The sequence below is a fragment of the Poecilia reticulata genome, chromosome 7 (genome assembly GCF_904066995.2).
Source record: "Poecilia reticulata chromosome 7, P_reticulata-male-v2, whole genome shotgun sequence".
NCBI lineage: Eukaryota > Metazoa > Chordata > Actinopteri > Cyprinodontiformes > Poeciliidae > Poecilia > Poecilia reticulata.
Window position 1 is genome coordinate 12,176,705 of NC_088836.1, and position 23,536 is coordinate 12,200,240.

At 38.9% G+C, this 23,536-nt stretch overlaps 2 protein-coding genes across 6 annotated transcripts in view; both read right to left on the reverse strand.

Annotated features, from left to right (window-relative positions):
- Positions 1–3,180: 3,180 nt before the first annotated feature.
- Positions 3,181–9,231, reverse strand: LOC108165630 (kazrin-A-like). The gene is made up of 7 exons (XM_017305780.2): positions 9,121–9,231; positions 8,926–9,044; positions 5,634–5,865; positions 5,426–5,527; positions 4,593–4,759; positions 4,129–4,270; positions 3,181–3,961 (listed from the first exon to the last, which is right to left on the reverse strand). The coding sequence occupies exons 1-7, from the start codon at positions 9,229–9,231 to the stop codon at positions 3,803–3,805; spliced, it is 1,032 nt and encodes a 343-aa protein (XP_017161269.1). The 3' UTR covers positions 3,181–3,802.
- Positions 9,210–23,536, reverse strand: part of LOC103467993 (kazrin) — a 168,293-nt gene continuing 153,966 nt past the window's right edge. Inside the window, exons 8-11 of one of the 5 annotated variants that reach the window (XR_014088174.1) lie at positions 22,424–22,507; positions 21,137–21,326; positions 16,877–16,988; positions 9,210–9,323 (exon numbers count right to left, since the gene is read on the reverse strand). Coding sequence is in view for 3 of the 5 variants with exons in the window: in XM_008414774.3 (XP_008412996.1) it covers positions 16,818–16,988; positions 17,354–17,490; positions 21,137–21,326; positions 22,424–22,507 (582 nt within the window). In the remaining 2 variants the exon portion in view is untranslated. Of the gene's footprint in view, positions 9,324–12,525; positions 16,989–17,353; positions 17,491–21,136; positions 21,327–22,423; positions 22,508–23,536 lie in introns of those variants that run through there. The other 4 variants (XR_014088173.1, XM_008414774.3, XM_017305778.2 and 1 more) reach the window with 4 other exon arrangements.

Genomic DNA, 23,536 nt, shown 5'->3' on the forward strand with positions numbered 1-23,536 from the left:
TCAGAAAAACAACAGCTGGGTGAGGCGGTTTTCTATTTTTTTCTTTCTGTTTTCTTTGGCTGAATAATTTTACATCTCAGCTTAGAAATGAGAGTATGTATCTTCAAGCCAATGTCTAGCAGATGTGCTACACAGCAGAGGTGAAATTTCTCATACTTTGTCACATTACTGAACAGAATGATGCAACAATCCTATCACAAATAATGTTATCTATCAGACTAGGTTATCAAAGGCACTAAAATGTTTCTCAGGTAGTGACAATAAAATGTTAACTAGGCTTAGTACAACAACAATATCTTCAAATGTCAGCGGAGTTTTGTAACAGTTTGGGGAAAGTTCACAATTAAATTTCTCGGAAAGTGCAATTAACCTTTTCCTTCTTGCATTTTTACAACAATCAACAAGGTCGAACGTCAGCAACACAGAATAATTTAGTACGTCTACATCCAGTAAACCTCGTTTTATCATTGCTTGGCTTTTACTTCCTCTTTGTAAATTTACCACATACCTAAAGTCATGCCTCAATTGCGCTTTTTGAACGGGCGGTCACATGACATGATTTATGTTTTATTATATGTTTTCAATGTGCGTCTGTGTTTTCAAGCTGACTTCTTCAAAATATGCTCCGCTTTACTTTGCACTTCACCTTTCCAGTGCCAACAGCTGCATCAACCTGCCAGAATGGGGAACAGTCCAGGTCTATCGCAGCGTAATGGCAAATACATTTACAGCACTTGCCAAGTTGTTGCATTGTTCCATTCAATGAGGCTGCCTTGTTACTCTGGGCTCTGGGGAAGCTTTCTTCCTCACTGCCATCACTGTGGTTCACTCTGTTGTGCTGCACATGCACAGAGAGGAAGGTGCAATACGTGTAGAGCCACTGTGGATGGGTCCTGATTAAATCTGCTCGTCTGGATTGATGCTACATCACAGCCAGTTCGTAATCACATTTGCTGGCAGGGAAGGAAAACATTACACTTGGATTCGAGCTTGATTTAAACGGCAGAAGCTTCCCATTTAGTTACCTTAAAACTAAATATGTTCAAGTGGATCATCATATCACATCCACAAGAAGGCGGTTAAGCAAAATAACCGTTATCTTCATTAGGTTTCTATCTGTTATGAGGTCGTAAACTAATTCACATCAAATGCTGGGAACTTATTGATAGGGTTGTAAAGCTTGATCGGGAATTGTGCTTCTTCACTGACTACTTCATCGTTGGAGCTTCCTCCTTCCTTTCCACTGGTATCCAAGAGGATAGCCATCCACCCAACTTGTCTGGGATAAAGGTGGAGTCACTGTGAGTAACAGGAAAAAGTTTCACCATACTAAACTACAACAAGTTATAAACCATGACTCCTCCCACAGGACAGATGAGCAATAATGGAGGTACAAATGGAAAAGTTTGGAGGTTTCATTTCACATCTGAGTATTAGCATTGAACCATGCATGTCCTTTATGGCACTGTTTTACTCCTTATTTTAGGTTTAATAATTGCTTTTGTCTTGCAGGGCTTTTCTTGGTTAGTACATGCAATTTGCAGCGGCCTCTCTTGCTCTAGGAAAAATGTGTTAGTTCTTTGATATTCACAGCATATCTGTGCTAAAACCTGAAGAAACAGTGGAAATAACAAAGACTGCCACCACCCATTGGCCAGCACAACAGTTGGTTACAGTGGAAACACTGGATGCAGGCTGGTGGACAGGCATCGCAGAGAAAGAAGTCACACTGATTTTTCATTTCACCTTTATTTCACCATAAAACATTAACCTCATTGAGATTAATAATCTATATTACAAGAGACGCATGGCCACAACAGCAGCACAGGGACAGTTTCACACACAAAAACTTACACATTAAAATTTACAATAAAGAGTACAATCAAATTTTCAAAGCATCTGAATCAGAATGTAGTACTTTCTAGGTTCTTCAGAAACTTAAAAGTGTTCAGAGAGACCAGCTCTCGGAAATTTAAGACATTCTGCGACTAATTCCAGACCAGGTCAATGGGACTTTGGAAAGATAGATGTTCTGGGAGCATAAGCAGTGTTTTGGGTGATATACCTGAGCGGGTATGGATTTATAAATCTAATAATTGCTTTATGAATTAGGATATAGTATTGGTGTAGTCTTCTGGTGGACAGAGGAGAGTAATATACCCTCTCATATCAAAACAGTGGCACTTTGAGACTTGTTTTAAACTCAGAGTACCATGATACACTGAGTCAGCATATACAGTCTCTAAAAGGAAATATGTAGGCATGCATACAACTTCCCCATAAAACAAAATGGGTGAAAGGTTGCAGAAACAAAATTTATTGCAAAATGTTTGGTCTAAATATGAGACTTCTGTCTCATATTTAGACAGAAGTCTCATATTCTGTCTAAATTCTGTCAATCTTAGGCTAAAAATGCAAAGATATTTAGCCTAAGAGAAAACCCAAAATCTAGCAAGATTGTCATAGGTAAGCAACTTATCAGCTTTGATCTTGAGTTTAAAAATTGAATGTGACTGGATTCAAGGCAGGTTATAATTTACCAAGTGAATTTTGAACAGTACTGAAGGTCGTTTTGAGTTTGAGGAGTGCCACGTCTTGTGTGCTACCAGAAAAACAAATGTATCATCAGCATACAGATTAAAAAAATTGTGTTGGAGAAAATTTGAGTAACGTTATAGATCATAAAAACCAGTGATCCAAGAATTGGCAATTGAGTAACACTCCCTAAGATGTTCACAATTGTGGAAACAATACCATCTCATTTTACACACTGGGATCTGTTAAATAGCTGCAGGTTGCTCTGGAGCTCATCTATCAGATACTCTCTTTATCATTAAGTTGTGACCTACAATGTGAAAGATCTTCAAAGATATAATACCACATAAAAACCTAGATAAAAAAAGCGTTTAAGGTCAAGTACTCTTTTAATTGTTCATTGACAACAGATTCAAAAGCTTCAGCTAAAGCAAAAGTTTTGATTTCTTTAACTCCTCATGCTTCTTGGTTGTCAAACAATAACAGATGATGGTCCCATCCTGCTTAATCTCCTTTCATCTGAAGGACGATATTACATCATCAATAACATTGCAAGGGAAACGTAGTTTCATCTCACTGCGTCTTTGAGAAACATCGGATTTTTTTTGTGTATTATTTGAAAAATTACTTTCACTGGTCCAGATGTATTTGAATTATGATCTTTATTTTATCACAAGCAATCTTTATCCTTTCATTTTCAAAACTTCCATTTCATTTTCTTACAGCACACATCTTTTGTTGGTATTGTAAAGTTTACTGCACAGTATAGATCTCCAAAGGAGGTGCTACATTTCTTCAGACACAATGGTGTAATTGTACATAATAAAAAAAAACACATAAAAACTTACAAATTTTATTTAGATTTTTCTCAACTGTCCACCACATTAAGAAGGTGTCACAATGGAGAGAACGGGACGAAACAAGAGCATTTAACACTGTAAACTTTTTTCTTTTTTTAATCTGTAAGTAGTCTGTATAATACAAAGAGTCAATTCTTTGGGTAGAATAATCAGTTTGACTGTCAGTGTTAGTCAACATAAACAAACCACCAAGAAACATTAATACACATAATAGAAAAATAAGTCTGTCAGTTCTCTGACATTAGAGCAAAAAGAAATGACAGTCCAAACCAGCAAATAGCTGCTTGTGCACAATTTACTTCAAGAAACAAGAAATCAAGAAACTTAAAAAAAAACCAACAAAAAACATATTTTATTCAAAGTGCAATCTGTCCAGAGTATTCACTGCATTTTCAGTTCTTTTGCCATCACACGTTTGTGATCTCGATGCTCGAGTATCCTCGGATTGGGCTTCCCTCGGATCTGGAGGGAGTGTGATCTCGAACTTCCCGTGGTAAGGAGCCAAAACTGCTGTGGCAACTCACGTCTCGCCCACCCCGCTTTTTCGGGCTGAGCCCTATTGGAGGCTGAAACATTAAAACCTCATCACCGCAAATACATACAGAGACATATATTTTGGTAGATTTACATTCTATTTGGTGCTACAGTAATATCTGCCGTTAACTCAAAGATGTGAGCTACGCAACAAAGGTTGAAATTGAGAGAAACTCTTTTGTTTCTGAGATATATGCACCTTCACAGCCCTCCTTCGTAAAGAGCCCTCGTCATCTGTGTGTCGGGTGTTAGAGCTGGGAGGTCTGGTCAGAGAGTTCTGGCGAAGCAGCGATGGTGGAGTTATCGCACCTGAAAGATCATAACTTTGCTGTGTATTTGCTCTACAGGGAAGCAGGAAAAGAAAGAAGGTTAATACAAGTAGCATTTGGAGAGGGCATAATTCACCTTTGTGAAGCATTTACAAATGAATAGAAAATTTGTATTGGAGGTCATATTAATGTTTCTTAGATAGCAGCTGTGTGGGAAAAAAAACAACCCACGGGTAATATTTGGTTAAACAAATATTCCTTTTTGACTGTTTTAATATATTCTTGATATTTTTAGATCACCAGTCAATGCAGGATGCGTCGTGTTCTCTGTAACTCTAAAGTTGTTCATTTTTCTGCGGCCTGCACATGCTGGACATGAACATTTGCGCCCAACCTGGCTGAGCCGATCAGTGCCATCATCTCCTCATCAAGATGTCGCCGGACCATGTGTTTGTTGCTGGGAATTCCCAGTGCTGTCGCCAGTGAGTCGGTGTTGAAAGACGGGTCAAGCATCATAACAGCTCCATGAACTCCACTGCTGAGGAGGCTGTCAGCGTATTCCTGGTAATAAACATAGAAAACAAAACACAACAGCTGGTACTGAAGTCAGTATTATTCAGGATAAATATAAACTTCCAGGTCTGCATACAATGCCAGATCAGACATCCTTATCTGTGACTGTAGTCAGTAATTACAGGAAATGCTTGTCCAGCAGCAACAACAACAAGGAAGATGTGATCTGACAGGTGCCGTGGCTATTTAAGGTATGGTGACAAAGGCCGTTTTCAGTCTGCGTCTTATCTCACTATGAAAAAAAACTACCCTAGTTTATCTAAACCTATGATGAAACAATTTTTACTTCAACAAGGAAGATCCACTTTGAGTGTTTACCATCACGGCTTCCTTCCCTCAATCAGTTTTATGGTCTCATTATCTCCTATCATAGACTGTTGAAGAAAAAGAAAACTTACAGGAAATGTACCAAACAAAAAACAACATCTTTTTGGTAATATTCTTTTGGATTCAACAGCTGCATTTGCTGCTGTTGAGCACAGTGTTCTCGTCTCTTGCCTGGGGTACAGTGTTAGATTTAAAGGTGCGGAACTGGTTTTGTTCCTACACCAGTGACAGAAGTTTCAGTGTTGATTACAGAAACTGTCTGTTCATCTCATCTGACCATTTAGACTTGAGAATACTGTCTTTTTTTGTGTTTTTGTGCTGCCTCACCTTGAGGTCAATATCTTTGATCCATTTCACGACGCGATGAGACGTCCATACCAGGGGATCTTCATTCTGGTGCTCACACTGTATCCGGCGAGCCTGTAGCACCTGGGACATTATTTCGTGAAACACATTTTACCCAGTCGATAGCTTCCATCACTTGTTTTCTGCACATTCAAGCAGATTCGTCCCCAAAGCTTTTTTCCTTGCTCACCTCCTTGTTGAAGTCGAGCGACTGCAGCAGTTCGATGCCCAGCAACAGGCTCACCTGATGGAACTTCTTGGTGATGTTGAGGTGACGTTCTAGGTCACGGCGGGTCAGGGAGTTCAGCATCCGCCCATCCACCAGGTGAGTGTGGAAAGCCTGGGAGTACTGAGGCAATCCCATGTCACTTAACCAGGCCTTGGCCACCCAGTGGTGGTCCAAATCTGCGGCCTTCGACAGCCTACAGACAAACAAAGGGTTATTCATGGAGAAAATTGGAATATATAAATCACAGATAGCATTTATTTAACGATAATACAGTCTATTAAGTAGAAATGACAGGGTGGATCACGTATACGTATTTATTGGAGTATTGCTACAATGACAACCGCAGAGCTTACCGTTAAATTGGTTCTCAAGGATTATTTTATTCTAGACTGACACTGTAACTAAGGCTGTTTTATGAGAAGGTTCAGGTAAGATTTATATCATGGCACAGCACAGACACAGCCCTTTCAATGACATTCTTTTAACAGCAGACGGTGGGAATTCTGTCTGTTTGGACTTATCAGCAGCCTGTGACACAATTAACCAAAGGATTATGTTTTTCTGGTTGGCATTAAAGGAACAGCTCTTTTCTGTTTCAAGACAGGTATGAACTTCTCTGTCAGTCTAGGGACTCAGTCCTCTTTAGCAGCCAGGTGGGCAGGACAGACAATTTCGTTATCAACGCTGAAGCTTCCATAATTTGTGTAGAAGCAAAGCCAGTGCTGTACCTTTAATCCCAACACAGCAACCAGGGTAAGAGATAAAAACACTGTAATCACAGTAGCAGAACATCCAGGCTTGTCTGCCAGTTTAAACTAAGCAGCAGTAATGCACTGACCTGTCTGGCTGAAATTAAAACCTCAGAAAAAGTACACTGAGGTAATCTGATTTTTAAACTCTAATCCCGCCCAGTACAGATTATTTTAAAAAAATGGGTTCTTATTTTATTTTGGATAATTATCTTAAGCTTGACAAATAGCAGTCAATTTTTTTCCCAACTTCTGCTCATTGTTAAAGAAAAGCCTCATCTCTCTTTTAAGGATCTTGAGACGATTACTCATTCTTTTATCACTTCTTGAGACGATTGCAGCTCTTTCTATGCCGGGCTAGCTCCATCATGCCTGCAAGTAGCTCTAGTTGGCACAAAGCAGCATGAACACTAGCTCCAGTCTTAACATCTCTATATTGGATTCCTATTTGTCACTGCACTGATTTTACAGTTTTATTGCTCACTTTAAATTTTTTTAAGTGGTCTAGCCACAATCTAGATCTTCTCAATATCCACACCTTTCAGGGTCCTCCAGTCACTCAGCCAGTTTCTCCTCAGAGTTCTGGGATCGGTTAAAATGTTTAAAATGTTGAGGTAATTGAACATTTGCTGCGGCAGCCCAAGAGTGTGGAATACGTTACCTCTACATGTCCATGCTGCTCACAGAATAGAATCATTACAATGTATTTTAAAAACGAATTTTTCCCCTGGCCTTTGACATAAGAGAAGCCAATTAATTCTTAGAAACCCTTTATTGTTTTAATTTATTGCATTACAGTTTTATTATATATCTTCTATCTTACAGGTAATTGTGAGGCACTTCTGTCAACTGTTTAAATATGCTGCATACCATAAATAAAACTGTACTTCATCGAATGTCATTATCTTCATTGTTACACATTTTATTTAAATTTCCATTAATACTTTGTAGATGTGTTTCTATGTATTTTATATGACTGCATGTCATAAATTTATGATCAACTGATGAATATATTATTTTATTCTATACAATTTGGGTGGAAGCTAGTTGGCTTTTGCCTCTTTCTGCACTGTTAATAGTTTTACTATTTCTTAATATCTTTGATGTCTATTTTAATTGTGCAAACTAAACTGAATAAATTTGACATAAACACTAGCATGATGATAATAGAAGTTAAAGGATAGACAGTAGAGACTGAAGAAAACTACAAATATCTCAGAACCATTCTAGAGAAGTTAAAAAGTTATTCAGAGAACTTGCAGTTAACCTGCTTAATTTTAATCTGTTAAATTTTAGTCTGTTTGATGTGCTTTTAACTTCTTTGTACATGTGCTTTGGGAAAACTCAGTAAAAGGGTGAGCAATGACGGTTTTGTCTCTGAAACTTTTATATAACTTTTATATATTATAAGTTACTGATGGTCTCTTCTTTTACAGACCATTTACTGAATCTGTGCTGACATTTTCTCTTGTCTGGTCAAAAACTCAGGTAAAAAAAAAAAATCCATTAAGTAGAAATAAATACAATTCTGGGACTTGAACAGTGCAGTCTTACAGACCTGTCCAATAGACAGATAATCAGGAACACTAAAGCCCTTATTTCTGACAGCTCTCATTGTTTACATGACAAGTCCCAGTTTCTGCCTTCTACAGCTCAGACTTCTTTGTATGAGACGTATTTCAAGCACTCCTTTGTTTTTCTTTTTAATGCAGCGCAAGACAGGACTATCACTGGCATTTGATTTGATTTTTATTTATTCTACATTATTAATGTTGATAATAATTGTTGGATGACTGTTGGTACTCTCCCCATCTTGAACTGCTCTTGATGTTGCTTTGGCACACTGTCTTGTTCTTCAATACAGTGAGACTTTGACCGTTCCTTAGTTTTTATTTATTTTTTCCTTCTTTTTTTACTTGCGGTAACATTATTTGCCCTTTAGGACTCAAAGAAACCTGATCCTGATGTGGATATTTAAGTTTTTTTCTGAATCTATGACCAACTTTAACTGCAAACGTTGTGACTCCTTGCATTTCTTTCATAAGACAGATACATTACTAACATTTTCATGTGATCAAATTAAACCTAGAATGTAAAAAAAACCTCATAAAAAAGAAAGCGCTACCAAATATAAGCCTTATAGAAGAATAAATCTACAAATTTATGTCAAACTGAAAGAATCTTTCAGTGAACCTAAAAAAAAAAGGCTTTGACGATTATTTAAAGGTCTGTCACTAAATACCTGATATTTCAACCAGCTTAAAAGTGACAGGAAATAGCGGATAAATCACCACAGTACTATGTACAGTAAATGTTATGTGAAATATCAGATGGGTCTGACCTGCCTCACCCTGCAAAACGAAAATTTCTACTCTATTTTTTGGCTTTTGAGACGACAGGCTGGTTTTTACTTCAAATGACCAACAGATGGCCCTCTATACACACGCTGCCATGTCTTATAATGCTCAGTTTCTCCATTGAGGCTGTTTTTAGCCCTTCCTCACTCTTTGCCATTCTCAGCCTCTCTGTAATCCTCTATGGCCAGGCGAAGTTTCCGGCGGTGCATTAAACTGTTGACGCCCAAACCAAGCTCCAGGTCTTCATCCGTCAGTCCCAGTAAGACCTGGAAAATGTTAGAACGGACCTGTTACAACTCCTTCTGCTTGGAAGCTTGAGATGAAACCCGCAGCTGGCGTTACCTTTCCGCTCTTGACATTTTCCGAGCAGGTGCGGATGTACATAGGCATTGCCATGACAACCTCCAGCCAGGCCTGAACGGTGCCGGCCCTCCACTGAGACATGGGCGTCATCCTGGCCAGCTCCACTTGCTGGAGGCGATCCAGCTGGTCCTCTGACCCGTCTGACAGGCTGAGGCGGGTGGAGCTGTAGAGGCTGTCTGAGTCTGGGTGGGTGAGGGGGATGAGGTTTAGATGGGTGATGTGGGTGAAGTTTTTGAGTGGAGGCAGGGGTGGCAGTGGGTTTTGTGAGCAATGATAAGAGCAAAGGCGTTAATGCAACGCAACAATAAGAGGTTCAATGTGAAAAAATAAGCCCGTTGGGAGGGAAATCATTTTCTTTCATTACAAGAATGTGCTTGGCAGCTATAATACTGGAAACAAGGATGCAGCTTTTTGTTAACAAGCTCCTCACTTAAAAAGTCCATTAAGTGGAGCATCTGTTTGAGCTTTTAAAATAACATGACTCATCCATATAAATAAGCCTGCAGGAACCCTACAGTTAGGCGATGTGTGGAGTATTCTCATGTATCTTATATTACATCAATGGTACCCTGAATTGATAAAAAGCTATCCCCCCTGCAGATTTGCAACGTTTATCCGAAAAAAACCCCCCCAAAAAACATTATGATAGCTCAAACATTTACATTTTATCAATAAATTATGTTTTCAGGAGGCAAAAAAATAAACGCTGATGAAAGCGTTTCCCTTACTCGAGCAGCAGGTGGCGACATCCTCACAGTTCATTATGCATTGCTTCCTTGTATTTGATGTACACAGGAAGTGAGTAGCGGCAAAAATAGCCACACGACTCATGTATTACATTTGCAAATCTTTGAATTATTACCATGCATTTCAACACACCTATTTTGTTTGACTCGCCCTATGAAAGAACATTAGCCACAGCCATCAAGGCTAAAACAGTGAGGCTGCTGGGAAACTAATGAGCCCAAGATAAAAGCATCCATCTTTCAGCTCAGTCATAATGGACAATGCAGAGTCTTTGTCCTTGTTGTTCTCTGCACATTCAGCATCCATTTTATTAGTGAAAAAAAAAAAAAATATATATATATATATATCTATAGATGTATAGATAGATGTCAGATTGAATAATGTCCTCTGTTATAGTCACAACTTTTGAGATTTTGCTCTAAGCTTTACACAGAAGAGCCCACAATAAGGAAACATTGGATCATTTTGGTTCTTCTTCCTTTCTGCGTCTCTGCAGTAATGGGCAAACACAAAACTAATAATTTGTACCGAGTTGAGTGTGTTGACTCAAAAAGATTTAGGAGTGGACCGACCTTTGTAAACTTTAATTTCACACCTTGTGATTTAAATTGAACTGAATAAGCCAACTGTTTGAGAAGAACTTCTGTTTTTCAAAATTAAAGTTGCTTTTTTTGTTGTTGCTTTTTTACTATGAAAATCACACTGAAAGAAAACCCACTTAACAGAGCTTATTTCCTTTTTCTTGAGAGAACTAAGCCAATGAGCTAACCTGTTATTCATCAGAATAAATAACAGGTTTATTCATCCATCTGTTACTGGATGGATGGTTTGACTGAAAAGCAGATCCAAATCATGAAAGTATCAAAAATTATATTCCATAGATCAAATACAATCCCCTCTATTTTTGCCTAATCTTAGCTTAGAAAACCCTAAGCCTTGCAGGGTTTCCTGTTCTTTGAGTGATCGTTTGGAATTTACTGGATTTTAAATTTTATTTGTTGTAGATTTTTTTTAAAAATACTAAAAATCTAATTGTGGACGCAGCCTGTGCTTAAATGGTAGACATCATGAAACATTTAGAGGCAATTACTCCTCAGCACAGTCGTGCAGGTTTCGACTCCATGGCCCCACAACGTTTGCTGAACGTTTTCCCTTTTCTCTGTCTGCCTGCTTTCCTCTCACGTCAGGGTAAATAAAGGCTCTTAGCATCACAAAATCTTAGAAGATGAAAAATACAGATAAAATATACTGATTGAAAACTCCTCAACCACATTCTGTTAACTTGGTTTGATAGGGAGGTTTGAACATAATCAGTCATATTTCAGAAGAGTCATCTGACTCAGATGGGGATGAAAACCTTTATCGATGGAAATAGGGTGCAATATAAAATCTTCTGAAATAAATCAACTCCATGTGAGATATTATCACCATACATCAGTTTAAATGAACTAAAGCCTGCAACAGGCTTTCAAATAGAATATTTTCTATTCTATTAGAAAATATTTGTTGTTCTGGATGTCTTTCTGGCAAAACAACATGGAAAAATCCAAGTCTGTATTTGTTTTTTTCAGTAATAGATTTTGAGAACTTTTGGGATGATGATGGAATATGAGAATATTATCATCAATATAAAGTAAAACAAAAACTGATCTATACTTTAGAGTCTGTAAAATGATAGTGGCATAAACAATATTTTGTTGTCCAAACCAAAACAAACTGCACAAAACATTGACACTGCTTTTGTTTGATCTGGGTAATGTGTCCTGACTGACCTTCAGTGGCCTCCGCTCATGCATTTGATAATATCTTTAAAAAATTATAACAGCAAAATTGGAAATTAATCTGACATAAACCACAAGTTATTATTTTTTTTGTTCTTTCTTTGCTTTTTTGTTGTTGTTTGCTTTTACACATTTTGCTAGATTTGACATTTTTTAAGTCCAAGTTCTTAACAGTTCTTAAAAAAAAAATCTACCAAGATGTGGCTAATAAAGTTACTTGCCAATGTACATCATGAAACTTACTGTTGCTCTCAAAAGCCTGTTTATGTTTCAGCACTCACTTTCTGTTTCACATGTTACATCTTTTTCTATATATATATAAAAAAAACTTCTACACTTCAACTTGAAGAAGTGCCAAGTCGGGTCAGAGTGTGACGTTGTTTGAAAGTTAGAAGGTATCTGCCAACACAGTTTGCAACCCAATGCAACTCTTTGTTGAAGCAACAAGAAATCGTCTTTCCTCCAAACTCTTTGAATGTGACTGGTTGCTTCTTGGGTCGCTCCACTGTGTTGAGAGTAGGATGGGAGTTTGACAGGAAGGGGTCAGAGTTACAGGTTAGTGGTCACATTGGTACACACCATTACTGACACCATGCGCTCACACATGAGATCTGGCATGGCCTTATCTTCCCTTGTCCCTTTTGTTTTGACAAAACTAATGCAGCTTTGTGGGGAATGTAGCGGGGAAAAAATTAGCTGGGAATGAAGAAATCAGAGAGGGAAACAGAGGAAAAAAAGGCCATTTGAAGCCTGCACACTGCAGCTCCCCCACGTGAAGAAAGGGACAGAAGTAACAACAAACAACCACAAAAAACACATAAACAACACAAACACAGGAAAAGAGAGGACAGCCACATAGAAATCATTATCCTTTATTTTATTTTAAAATAATCTTTTTTTTTTAATTCGTTTTCTTTTTTTTAGCGTAACGTCGTTGCCATGCCTTAGAAAGTTGCTACTATCTACTTCTAAATATCTCAGTTCCACACTGAGGCCTACATATCTGACTTTAAATAAAACTCTTCAATAATAATAACAATAATATTCATCTCATTTCTGTAATGCTATCTCATTTACAAAAAAGTAAAATATCTGTGGAAGAATAAAAACACACCGTGGCTCAGAATATGAAATCATACAATGCTGCATTTGATATGTAGATTCCCCCCCGTCAGCAGGTAAAAACTGGTTAAATGAAAACATAAAAAGTAGCCTGTATTTTCCCCATATAATATTTGATAATGAATACCTTAACTGGTTGAGTTGTTCCTATAAATACAGCTGAATATGCGATAATTTATCTTTGAATTTCCTACATTTTACTTTCCGTTTTTGTCACGCCTAAATGTTTCAGATAATCAAGCAGGTGAGAATGTCCAGTCATATGTTCTCGTCTTAAAACTCAAACGTGCTCGAGTTATGAAGCTTCACAAGGCTCCATGACTCAACTCTAGCACACTAGCTAATCTGCCTCTGAATCATAAAAAAAACAAAATAAGATCTTCAAGTCAAAGTTTGGAATTAAATCTGAATTAAAGGCTTTGGTAATGACTTAGAGTAGGCTATTTAAAACCCTCCAGTGAGGCTGATTTACATACTGGGGTGAAGAAAAGTGGGCTAAATTCCTCCACAGTGATGTAAAAGACTCATTTGCCAATTATCATAAATACCTGATGGAAGTTGTTGCTGGCAAGGGTGGAACAATTAGTAGCTGGTTTTAGAGGGCAATTATTTTTTCACACAAGGGCAGGATGCTTTGGATAGCTTAACGAATTAAAATCATGATTTGAAACTGCATTTTATATTTACTCAAGTTTTCACGTCTTATATTAAAATTAGTTTGATGATCTGAAACATTGAACTGTGACCATGCAAAAAAAAAAAAAAAAAAAAAAAAGTCTGGTAGCAAATATTTTTCCAAAGATCCTCTTTTCTCGTAAAGTCTGGTTAAAAAAATAGCTCCAGTGCCTTCTGGAACCGTTTTGGGGTGGTTTTTGGTACAGCTAATGAATACCCAGTGATAATTTAATGTCAGGGAGAGAAGAGATTTCCAGTGGGGGCAGTGCAGACTCCAATTTGATCCAGGATGAAAAGAATCCTGTGTCTCTGGACATTCTTTGGCTTGAAGAAATGTTATTAACCTTTAACACAGAGCTAATTGCTTTTTTTTTTTTTTTTTTTCCCAGTAGTAGCTTAAACTGAAGAATGTCTAGTGAGCTCCGGGGGTCACCTGGAAAGCAATGCTTTTACTTGATTAGTATGCTTATTAAGACCTGATTTCTAACCTTCTGAGATGGCCCTCATCAGTGTTAGAGTCTTTTGTTTAATGTACGCTTCTTTTAATTGCAGTTCCAGTTATTAATTAAAAACAACTTTGATTCCAGCGGTCTGCAAAAGTCTTGACCATCAGTTTTGTATCTAGCTTCTAATTTTAGACAGGCTCCTCCACTATAATCCAACCCCAGCAGCTTTTCGGGGTATTAGCATAATGATAGCTGCGAGCAACTGCGAGATCAAGTTAAAAGAAAATGGGTGGAAAAACTATGAATGATTAAAATTAGTGTTGGTTTCTTGACAACTTTGCTGATCTTGAAATTTCCAAATTGATTTCCACTTGGAAATGTTGCCTTGCCCTAACAGAGTAATCAAACAAAATTAAAGAGCCGAGCTTAAAAATCAAAAAGGATGCATTTGAATCTGACAAAACCATGAATAAACATCATGAAATCAGTAACTGGCCTCTCTTTTTTTTTTAAGTGCCTTCTTGACAACATATGCAACACAACCCTCTCAGCATGCTTTGGGGGTCTGTGGCTATTTGCATGCATGTTCCATGTTCAGGTGTGTGCATTGTCTTGCATAAGCATCCCTCGAACGTTTGGATATTTTGTCACATCACAGCCACAAACCTCAATGGACTTTATGTGACGGACTGACACAGAGCAACCCATAACCGTGAAGGCATTCATGGTTGATCTAAAAAAATCTGAATGATGTACAAACCATTTAGCTCTCTTTACTCCGTTACCCCATAAACGCCGATGAAACAGTCTGCCTAACGATTACCTGATTTATACACACAGTCTCTTAGAATAGGCCCAGCTGATCCATCAAGGACGTTTGAGGACACTAGTGAACAAGCAACACCATAGAGATCAAGGGTCACTGCAGGCACATCAAGGTTAAAGCTGTGCTGCAGATTTAATCTGAGTTAGATTACAAAAAAAAAAAAAAAACCTTTTAAATTTTAGCTCATCACAAAGCAATGTTAAACGCGCCATCAATACCTACGAAAGCACATGTGTCAAACTCAATGCTCGGGGGACAAATCTGGTAAACCATAGCTTTTTATGTGGCCCTCTAGACTCCAGATGCTAAATTACATCAATCACAGAAATTCACGCGAAATCAATGGATCCCAGTCATTTTGTCATTCTAGTGCATGGGGTTTGTTTCAAAATTTCCACCATAAATTGTGAAAAATATTGGTAACTTTCCCTTGTAAGGGGCAGTATTTCTTCTCATTTTACAACACTGTTGCCTCAGCCTCAGGTGATGTCAAATAATTAGCCGGTCCGTGACCGATGCGATGATTAACAAAGTCATGAATGACGTCGCACATGAACGCAAATATTGCAAAATTCCTCGTGAATATTTCTAAATTAGCTCCACATAATCAGTGATTTTGATTGCAAAAAGAATCACAAAAACAACTGTTAAATCCCAGAGGGTCGGAAGAACAAGATATTATTATTATTATTATTTAACTTTAAGAAGTACTTATGAAATACTGTGACAACTGTTTGTTAATATCGTTGATATTAGTTTGTTAAGGAGTTTCATTAATGCATTCTGGCTCATGAGAGAAGCAGCCAAGATGCCCACTTAAAACTTAGAAGGAGCTACAGAGATTCACATCTCAGAAGGGACAAAAAACAGAAAACTCTTAGCTGTTCACTTAACAAATCTGACCTCAAAGAAAGACAGATGAAGAGAAAGACATTGTGAACAGATGGTAATAAGCTAATTTCACATCAACTCGATATGCCCTCGATTCTATTTTGCAAGCTCTCATTTAGGCTTTACAGCATGATCTCTGGTCAGGTGAAAACAGAATGTAACGTATTGGCCTAACATGGTAAAACACATTGGCGGCAGCATCATGATTTGTGGGAAGCTGGTGAGAGTTGATAGAAACATGGATGGAGTAATCCTGGAGTAAAAAACTGCTATAGATATAGAACAGATATACAACCAGAGCATCAATTGGATGGAATTAAATAATTAGTTATTTTGCAAAAATGTGGAGAAAAGAAAAAATGGATACCTTGACAAGGCACTGTACGTTCTATCTTAGCAGATAGAAATCTTTTTTTTTTTTGCATTTCCTGTTTGGCTTCATTATTATTATTGAAATAACGGGTCAGCGTAGAAAGCTGACCCCGTGCTCAGCGGCTCTTTGGCAACCAATTAGAGCCCCTGTTCAGTTTTCGTTTTCTGAGGAATGCGATAAATGATAATCAAATTGTTATTGGAAGTGAGGAGTCTGCATGTTGCCTACAGGAAACTGTTCTCATCATGGCTGTGTGAAAAGGGAGGGGAGGACCAGGCAGGACAAAAAAAACAAAAAAATAACAAAGGGGCTTTGAGTTGTGAGGGGAATTCATGTCAAAATGAACAAAAGTTAATCGGAACATGGAGACATTTACAAGCACAGAGTGCACAACAACCGTTGTTATTTACAGATACAGCAGTCCTTCAAGTTTCCAGCTTTTTGAAAACAAAAAGTCAAGAAGAAGATCCAGGAACACAGCTTTGACAGAGCAAGTCCACATTGTTGCTGTGTTTTTGTATTTACAGAAGTGTACATACATACAGGTGCAATGTGTTCAATAAGAGATACACTTCGGCGAAGCAAGACGCGCCTCTGGCTCCTGACTCGGCCTCTGACCGGCGGCCTAACCACGCACGTGCACACCGACACGCGCGCACACACGCACACACACACGAACATGTACAATTATCCCCCTTGTGGTGGGGCTAAACAGGCGCATGTATTATATTATATCTATACACTCCGACATCCGTCCTCTCACACATTAAATGCAAGGTGGTCCACAGGTGGGTTCACTCAGAGAGCTGTGCTTTTTACCAGTCTGCATCCTCTTCTATGTAATAATCGGGTGTGGAAGTACCATCAAACAAACCGGGGTCCAGAGACTTGCGTTGCTTTCCCCGGGCAAAGACACGCGACAGCGAGCCCAGCCCCATCTTCTCTTTCTTCTTCTTACGCTTCGCCTCCTCCAGATCTTCTAGGGACTGCAGGAGGAGCGAGAGAGGAAAAAAAACAACTGAACTGACGACCACAAAAAAAGGAGAGTTACAAGAGCAGAAAGGGTGCAAAAAAAATACCAAAAGAGATCAGGACAGAAACTTTTCATGCTGTTCGGCATGCACCTATTTACTACACAATTCGTTTTTGTTTTTGTTTTTAATCACCACAAAAAAATCATATCACGTCTCCGGAGTGAGTGCACAACAGAAATGCATGGGGGCAAATGTGAACTCAGCCAAAAGGATGGCGAGGGGGAACCGACGGCGGCCAGGCAGTGGAACAGTCAGCAGTTACTACGAGAGCAGAACAGGTCATTACTTGGGAGGGCGCAGAGGCGGGCAGCTCTTACATTGCAGAGGGAGTGAGTCCGGTGACGTGGCGAGTTTATGTCGCTGGGTGTCGACGACCGATCTCCCTCCACTGCAGAGGCGTCAGAGATGATGGAGGGCTGACGCGAGTGGATGGGGCTCACTCGCACCGCAGCCACTAGACGGGACAAGAGGGGAGAGAGGACAGGCTTACCTTTGTCTTGGGAGTTTGGGGCACCAACGGTACAAAATGAGGGGCGGGGGGAATAAAATAAAATAAAATATGGTGGACCCTGAGTATCAGCACAACACCACAGAATAAAAATTAGCTTACAAATAAATGGAGGAAGAAAAAGAGGATATATTTTTCTAACCAGCTGCAGTTGCTAAGCAACAGGGAAACAGCTTCACAGAGGTTTAGAGAGCGTGTGCCCGAACCAATGAGACTGATACATAAAGCACAGCCAATTGCAATGCAATTTGGAGTTCGTGACTGTTCTCACATCTTCCCCGTCTTCTTGCGTTCGTCCGCGACTTCCTCCAGATGTCTCCAATTAGTTAGCAACTGGTGTGTGGATCTACGGCTGCCATTTAAAACAATGCATTTTAAGGGTTTTGTACAGCTGCGAGGCTAATATATGCAGCGTTTTCTCCACTTCATTGCTTTTTTCTATGCTTTTTTTATGTCGGAAAACATTGTTTGGAAAAGCCCGTAGTAACGGCTTTCCAAAAACATCAGACTTTGTGTGTAGTAACATAAGTCCTGCCTAGGAAGTGTGGGGCTCCTGCTGCACCCCCCCTTTAGTGGAAGCTGTGGGATATAGGAATTCAACAGAAACTTTACTCTTACAGCAACACAGAACGTTTTGTTCTCTCATGAGACTGATGATAAAAATGCTATTAGCAATATGCTTGCAAAGTAAAAGGAAGGAAATAAAATATCACAGTTAAGAATGGAATGTCCAGTGTTTTCTATTTAAGCACGTCAACATTATCTGTACAGCACAGAGATAGAAAAGTTTAAAAAATTGGCTGTTTGTGATATTTTATTGAATTGTGTCAAGTAATCATTTAGCTTAGCGGTTCTCACCGTGGGCGGTACCGCCCCCCGGGGGTCGTTCAGAGGACGGCAGGGTGCGCTGGCAGACATTTTTACAAAAGGGGGGTGCTGGGATTCCTTTGGGGAGAGTTTGGTTGAAGGCAAACTTTACACCTTAAATGCACAACAATGCTAGTTTAGATTTTGAGCAACTTGGTAAAACTGTATTGAGTAACATTAAATCATGCTTGGCTGCAACTGTATCAATGGCAGCTCTCCTTTTCTTCAGTGTTTGTAGCTTATTAGCTCAGCTCCATTCTCCTGCTACTGGTAGCTACACTGCATCAGTTCAGCGTCTCACCAGCTGATGACGCTGCTGTGATTCACTTTGCCTGGCAGTTTTGTACATATGTTTTGGCAGTTCTGTGATTATGTCAAAGCAGCAACTTATATTAAAAAGTGTTTTATTTCCATTTGAAAGCTGCCCGCTTCCATGGAAGGACAACAGAAAATTGCTCTTATAAACATGTAATTACTAAAATCACGATACCCTCATTGTGTATCCCTCTGAAAAATGAACCCATTTAAATAAAGAAATCCATCCATGGGTGATACCACGATAGAGGGCGTTCATTTTATAGCGTTAACACCGGTGCTGTGGTCCGGTATGAAACGGGTGTGATGGAACAACGGTACCACAGCACTTTTAAATTTCAATAATCAGAATACCGCAATTGCTTCCGATGTCAGTCTGCTTTTTCCCCATCGATACGCTTCTTGAACCCTGCGCACTATAGAAGGTTAAAAAAAAAAAAGACGCGCACATTGCGCAAAACTCTGAAACAGGAGAAGCGCGACATAAAACGGAGCGACAAACTAGATGTGAATTATGGCATAAAAACAGAGAATCCGATGCTGAACAGTGAAAAAAATCAACACATGATGTGAAACACATGACGATTAGGAGACGCAGCAGGTGATGAGTGAATATTACTGGTGGTAAGCATCAATAAATAAGTGATGCCCCTCCTGAAAGCTCTGGTTTGCACAATAAATGCCATGTGGGTGAAGTTTTATGGATGATACTCTGATGTCCCATTCTCCTGAAGGCAGCACAGAGCTGCACCACCAGAAACCGACAGAAACACTGAAGAGAAGAAGAGCTATGATTAATGTAGTTACAGTTCTATCCATGTTTTAATGTTGCAGAGCTCAGTCGTTTTGCAAATAGTTCAACGTTTAAACTGACATTGTTGTACATCTTTTATCTGGTCATTTTGTGGAATATTTAACAACTAGAAAATGGCAAATAAGAATATTTTTTACACTCTGGCTACTGTTAGACCTACTGATTTTAAGTTGAATGTTCATTGCATTTTTCATAGATGCCTGTGAAAATAATTTCTATTCTCATGGTTTTTTTTGTTCTCTGGGAAATTATTTTTGATGATAAATACAGAAACAAGCATAAAAATCAAAACATCTACAATAGTGATAGTAATATTAATAATAAAATAATAGTCAGTGCAAAGTAGCCTACAAATTCTTTGGTGGGGGCAGTGAGGGACCTGGATAAAGGCTGGGGGGCGCTGGCCCAAAACAGGGTGAGAAACACTGATTTAGATAATTGTTGTAGTATTTACTGAAACTTTCCCCACAAAACCAAGATTAAAATTTCTCTGACAAAGAGTGACGTGATCAAAATACTGGCAAGTCAGTGAAGGTTGTCTGCATATGTATTTATGTGCATTCACATATCCTGAGTGAAGTTGCCTTTTGTTTTTGTAAAAACATAAATTATTTATTAAAAATATGTTGTTTTTTTGGAAATCTTTCAACACAAACTCCATTTTACAGTGGAGTGAAGCGCGCTCGACTGCATCAAGAGCGCTGCAAAAACTACTGATATATTTTCTGTCTACACGATGTAGAACTGAACTCCTCAAGAGGAAGGAATTCAAATTTCAAATGTGATTTTGCATTACCTCTTGAGAGACAATATCAGAACTGCCATTGAATCCTTTTTTTAATGTATTCATTTATTTACAAGCTTACTAAGGACTGACAAAGAAAAACATTTATGCAGTTCTCCACACTGGTAAAACTGAGGGCATCCTGTTGATACAATTGAGGGTAACTTTCTCTGGCAAACAGAAACATGAAACCTGTTCCAAAGAAAGGAGTCACACTTTTGCACATGAGAAATGATCTGAAAGCTACGTATAACCCTGCACTGATTTTCCACATTGTGGTTTCTTAAATCTGAATGTAATCAATGCTTTAGACAAACACATCTCTTAATAAGTACTCAGTTTTGGAAATTGTGCTCTATTTTGTTGGGGAGGTAGGGAGCTAACTCCAGTGCAGCTTTGCTACAGTGAAACCCTGGCATATTTTGTATTTGTATTAAAATGTAATTAAGTTCTAATTATACTAGAAAGCGGCACTGAAATTCGCCATTCCTTTTAGACTAATGCTTGCAAGTCATAGGAGATCCTGTTTCTTTCTCGACTCTGGCAAAGACGAAACCTGAAAATGTCGACATAAAAATTCAAACACGTATTCCATTTAAGACTGACCACATGCACTTAACATGCAACTTATCCTTGGCTGCCACTTCAGAGGAAATAAAGCGCATGACATAACACAGCTGGAACATCATAATATTTAGCAGATGGCGCGATTTAATGCATAGAGACCAGCTTCACGTGAGCATGCAGTTTGTAAGCGATGGGGCCACAAAACTCAACACGTTACGAGGCAATCTGCCCTCGTGTCGGCCTACCTTGTCTGTCAGTGGGATGGCCCGTGTGGACGTAGAGGGTCTGCTGACTTTGCCTGATGGCAGCAGTCAGGGGAAGATCCGCCTGCATCACCCACTCCTGGTTGTTGCCATTGACGACCGCCTCCGTGGGCATGGCCAATGAGTGACGCTTGGGCACATCCTTTGTCAGCGTGGCTAGTGACTGTTTGGCCTTCAGGAGATAAACAGACACACGCACATGTTCATGCTGCACAGCGTCGTTTCACCACGCTCGCTTCCGAGCGTGATGCTGCTTCCCTGGCTCCCGTTATTTGTGCGCTCTCTTTTACTCGCAGACATGTTACGCATCCAGAAAGCCACAACGTGTTTCCCAACGTGTTAGTGCACACAGATATACAAACTTGCCTCCTGGCTCATCATGCTGCTCCTGTATCTGGAATAATCTGTCTGTTTTCTCATCCTCTTTTTGCTGTGCAAAATCTCTCACTCTCACTCCTGGTAGTGCTGAAAAAGTTATTCAATAAAAAACCAAAACATAAAAAACAAAAAGGGGGGGGTGGGGAGAATGCTGATAAAAAGCATGAAGCGTTTGTTGCTAAGAGGGTGGAAGCTGGAGGGTTGGTGTTGTGCAAAAATAACTAAGGAAATGAAAAACAATTAAGTCTTTCTATAACTTTAATGAATATGTTTGCTTTGAGGCATTTTTTCACACAATGAGCTTCTGCAGCCTTAGAAGATATGCTTTTCACCCCCAAAATATGCTCAGAAGAAAAAAATACTCTTTCATTTTTTTCCCCCCACCAGCCTGTGTTTTCTGATTAGCTGTGACATGTTGCCGTTTAAAAATCGCTTCAAATATTGTTATTGTTCAAATCTTATTATCATGCCGAGCACGGCAGGCCACAATTCACCAGCACAATCAGCTTCACTGCAATCACATCTAGTTTAGTGGTAGTCAAACAATTATCAGTCACTTTCTTTTCTTTTTTTTTTGACATGCAAAACTGGATACACTGAAAAATGTTCAGCGCAATTAGATGTCAGAAAACAGACGAGCTTTATAGCATTCAGGGTGATCACTGTTCTAATCTGTGACATTTCCTATGTTAGGATCACTGGGGTCAGACAAGAGGTGGGCTGGGGGATTACATAAAAAAAAAAAAAGAAAAAAAAAAGAAAAAAGAAACGTGCATCTGAGGAGGAATGCTTCCCAGAAAATCAAAACTGGGTGACAGGTAGGGGAGATTTCCGGGGAGAGTTGGGATCAAAACAGGTGAAATTTATTTTCAAACCGTGGGCCTGTCTTACCGCTGTGACCCTAGGAGAGTAGTCCCTGTCCACAAGCCGCTCAAACACCCGGAACTCCATTCTCTGATTGACACAGTTACTCATCTGGGGGGGTTGGAGACATGAGGAATCGCTGTGTTGCAAATTTAAACATTTTTTTGTTGTTGTTCTTTTTAATCAAATGTTGTAAGTAAAACACTGTATGTGACAGACTACACACAGCACTATAGCACTTCTTTAGTATTTTCTTCATGCTCTGAAATCATTTAGTATATACCTACTAACACCATGAGATACAAATCTGAGTGAGCAAAACATAATGTACTGGTAAAAGTAGTGAAATGGTTTGTTTACATTTCTTTTTGTTGCTAATGATCAATCACACTGCCTATAAAAATTTTATCTGATATGAAAAAGGATTAGGGCCACTTAAAAAAAACTCAGAATTCTGAGAAAAACGTCAGAAATCTCAAATTAAAGTCTGTTTTGTTTTTTTCTTTCTTTTTCAGTGGCCCTAATCCTCCTCCGTACCTCTTGGCATGGACTGGTGTAAGATTTAAGAAAATGAATTACAGCAAAACTGAACAACATGACCTCACTGTAGTCGAAACAGAAAAGCAACAATCATGTGGTTGCTAATTTTATGAAACATATTGCTCATTACAGGTATGACATAAACCGTTTTTATAGTCTTTTTAAAGAGATAAACAGACCTAATCATAAAAAAATAAGCATTTGATTCTGTTAAGTGAAAGGAAAGTTTCATAGCCTTGTTTTAGCAGGCGGTGTACAGCAGCAGGTTGGGGAGGGACAGCAATGTGTTTTGTTTTTCCTGCACTGATGTGATGGAAAAGCCTAAGCCCCTTCTCCACTTCACATTGAAATCATGGAATAATTTGCTTTCTTTTCATAGATAAGAGCAAAAAAAAAAAAGCTACTAACTGAAGTTAGAGAGCTAAAAGTTGAAGTTCCTATAAATTACACTGAAATATTAACTAGGCTTTTCAGGCAATTTTATGAGTCTTAAGTCAATTCATAAATTCAGCTGTGGAAGAGTGTAGGAGGGAAAAAAAGAGTCTAGTTTGCCAAAGCTAACTAGATTCTGGCTTCTTGTTACTCTATTTATATCAAAAA

Coding starts and splice junctions, on each gene's coding strand:
- LOC108165630 (XM_017305780.2), bottom strand. CDS start 9,231: ATGACGCCCATGTCTCAGTGGAGGGCCGGCACCGTTCAGGCCTGGCTG. Junction 9,045..9,120: donor AAAATGTCAAGAGCGGAAAG/GTAACGCCAGCT, acceptor AACATTTTCCAG/GTCTTACTGGGACTGACGGA. Junction 4,760..5,425: donor TCAAAGATATTGACCTCAAG/GTGAGGCAGCAC, acceptor GTTTATTACCAG/GAATACGCTGACAGCCTCCT.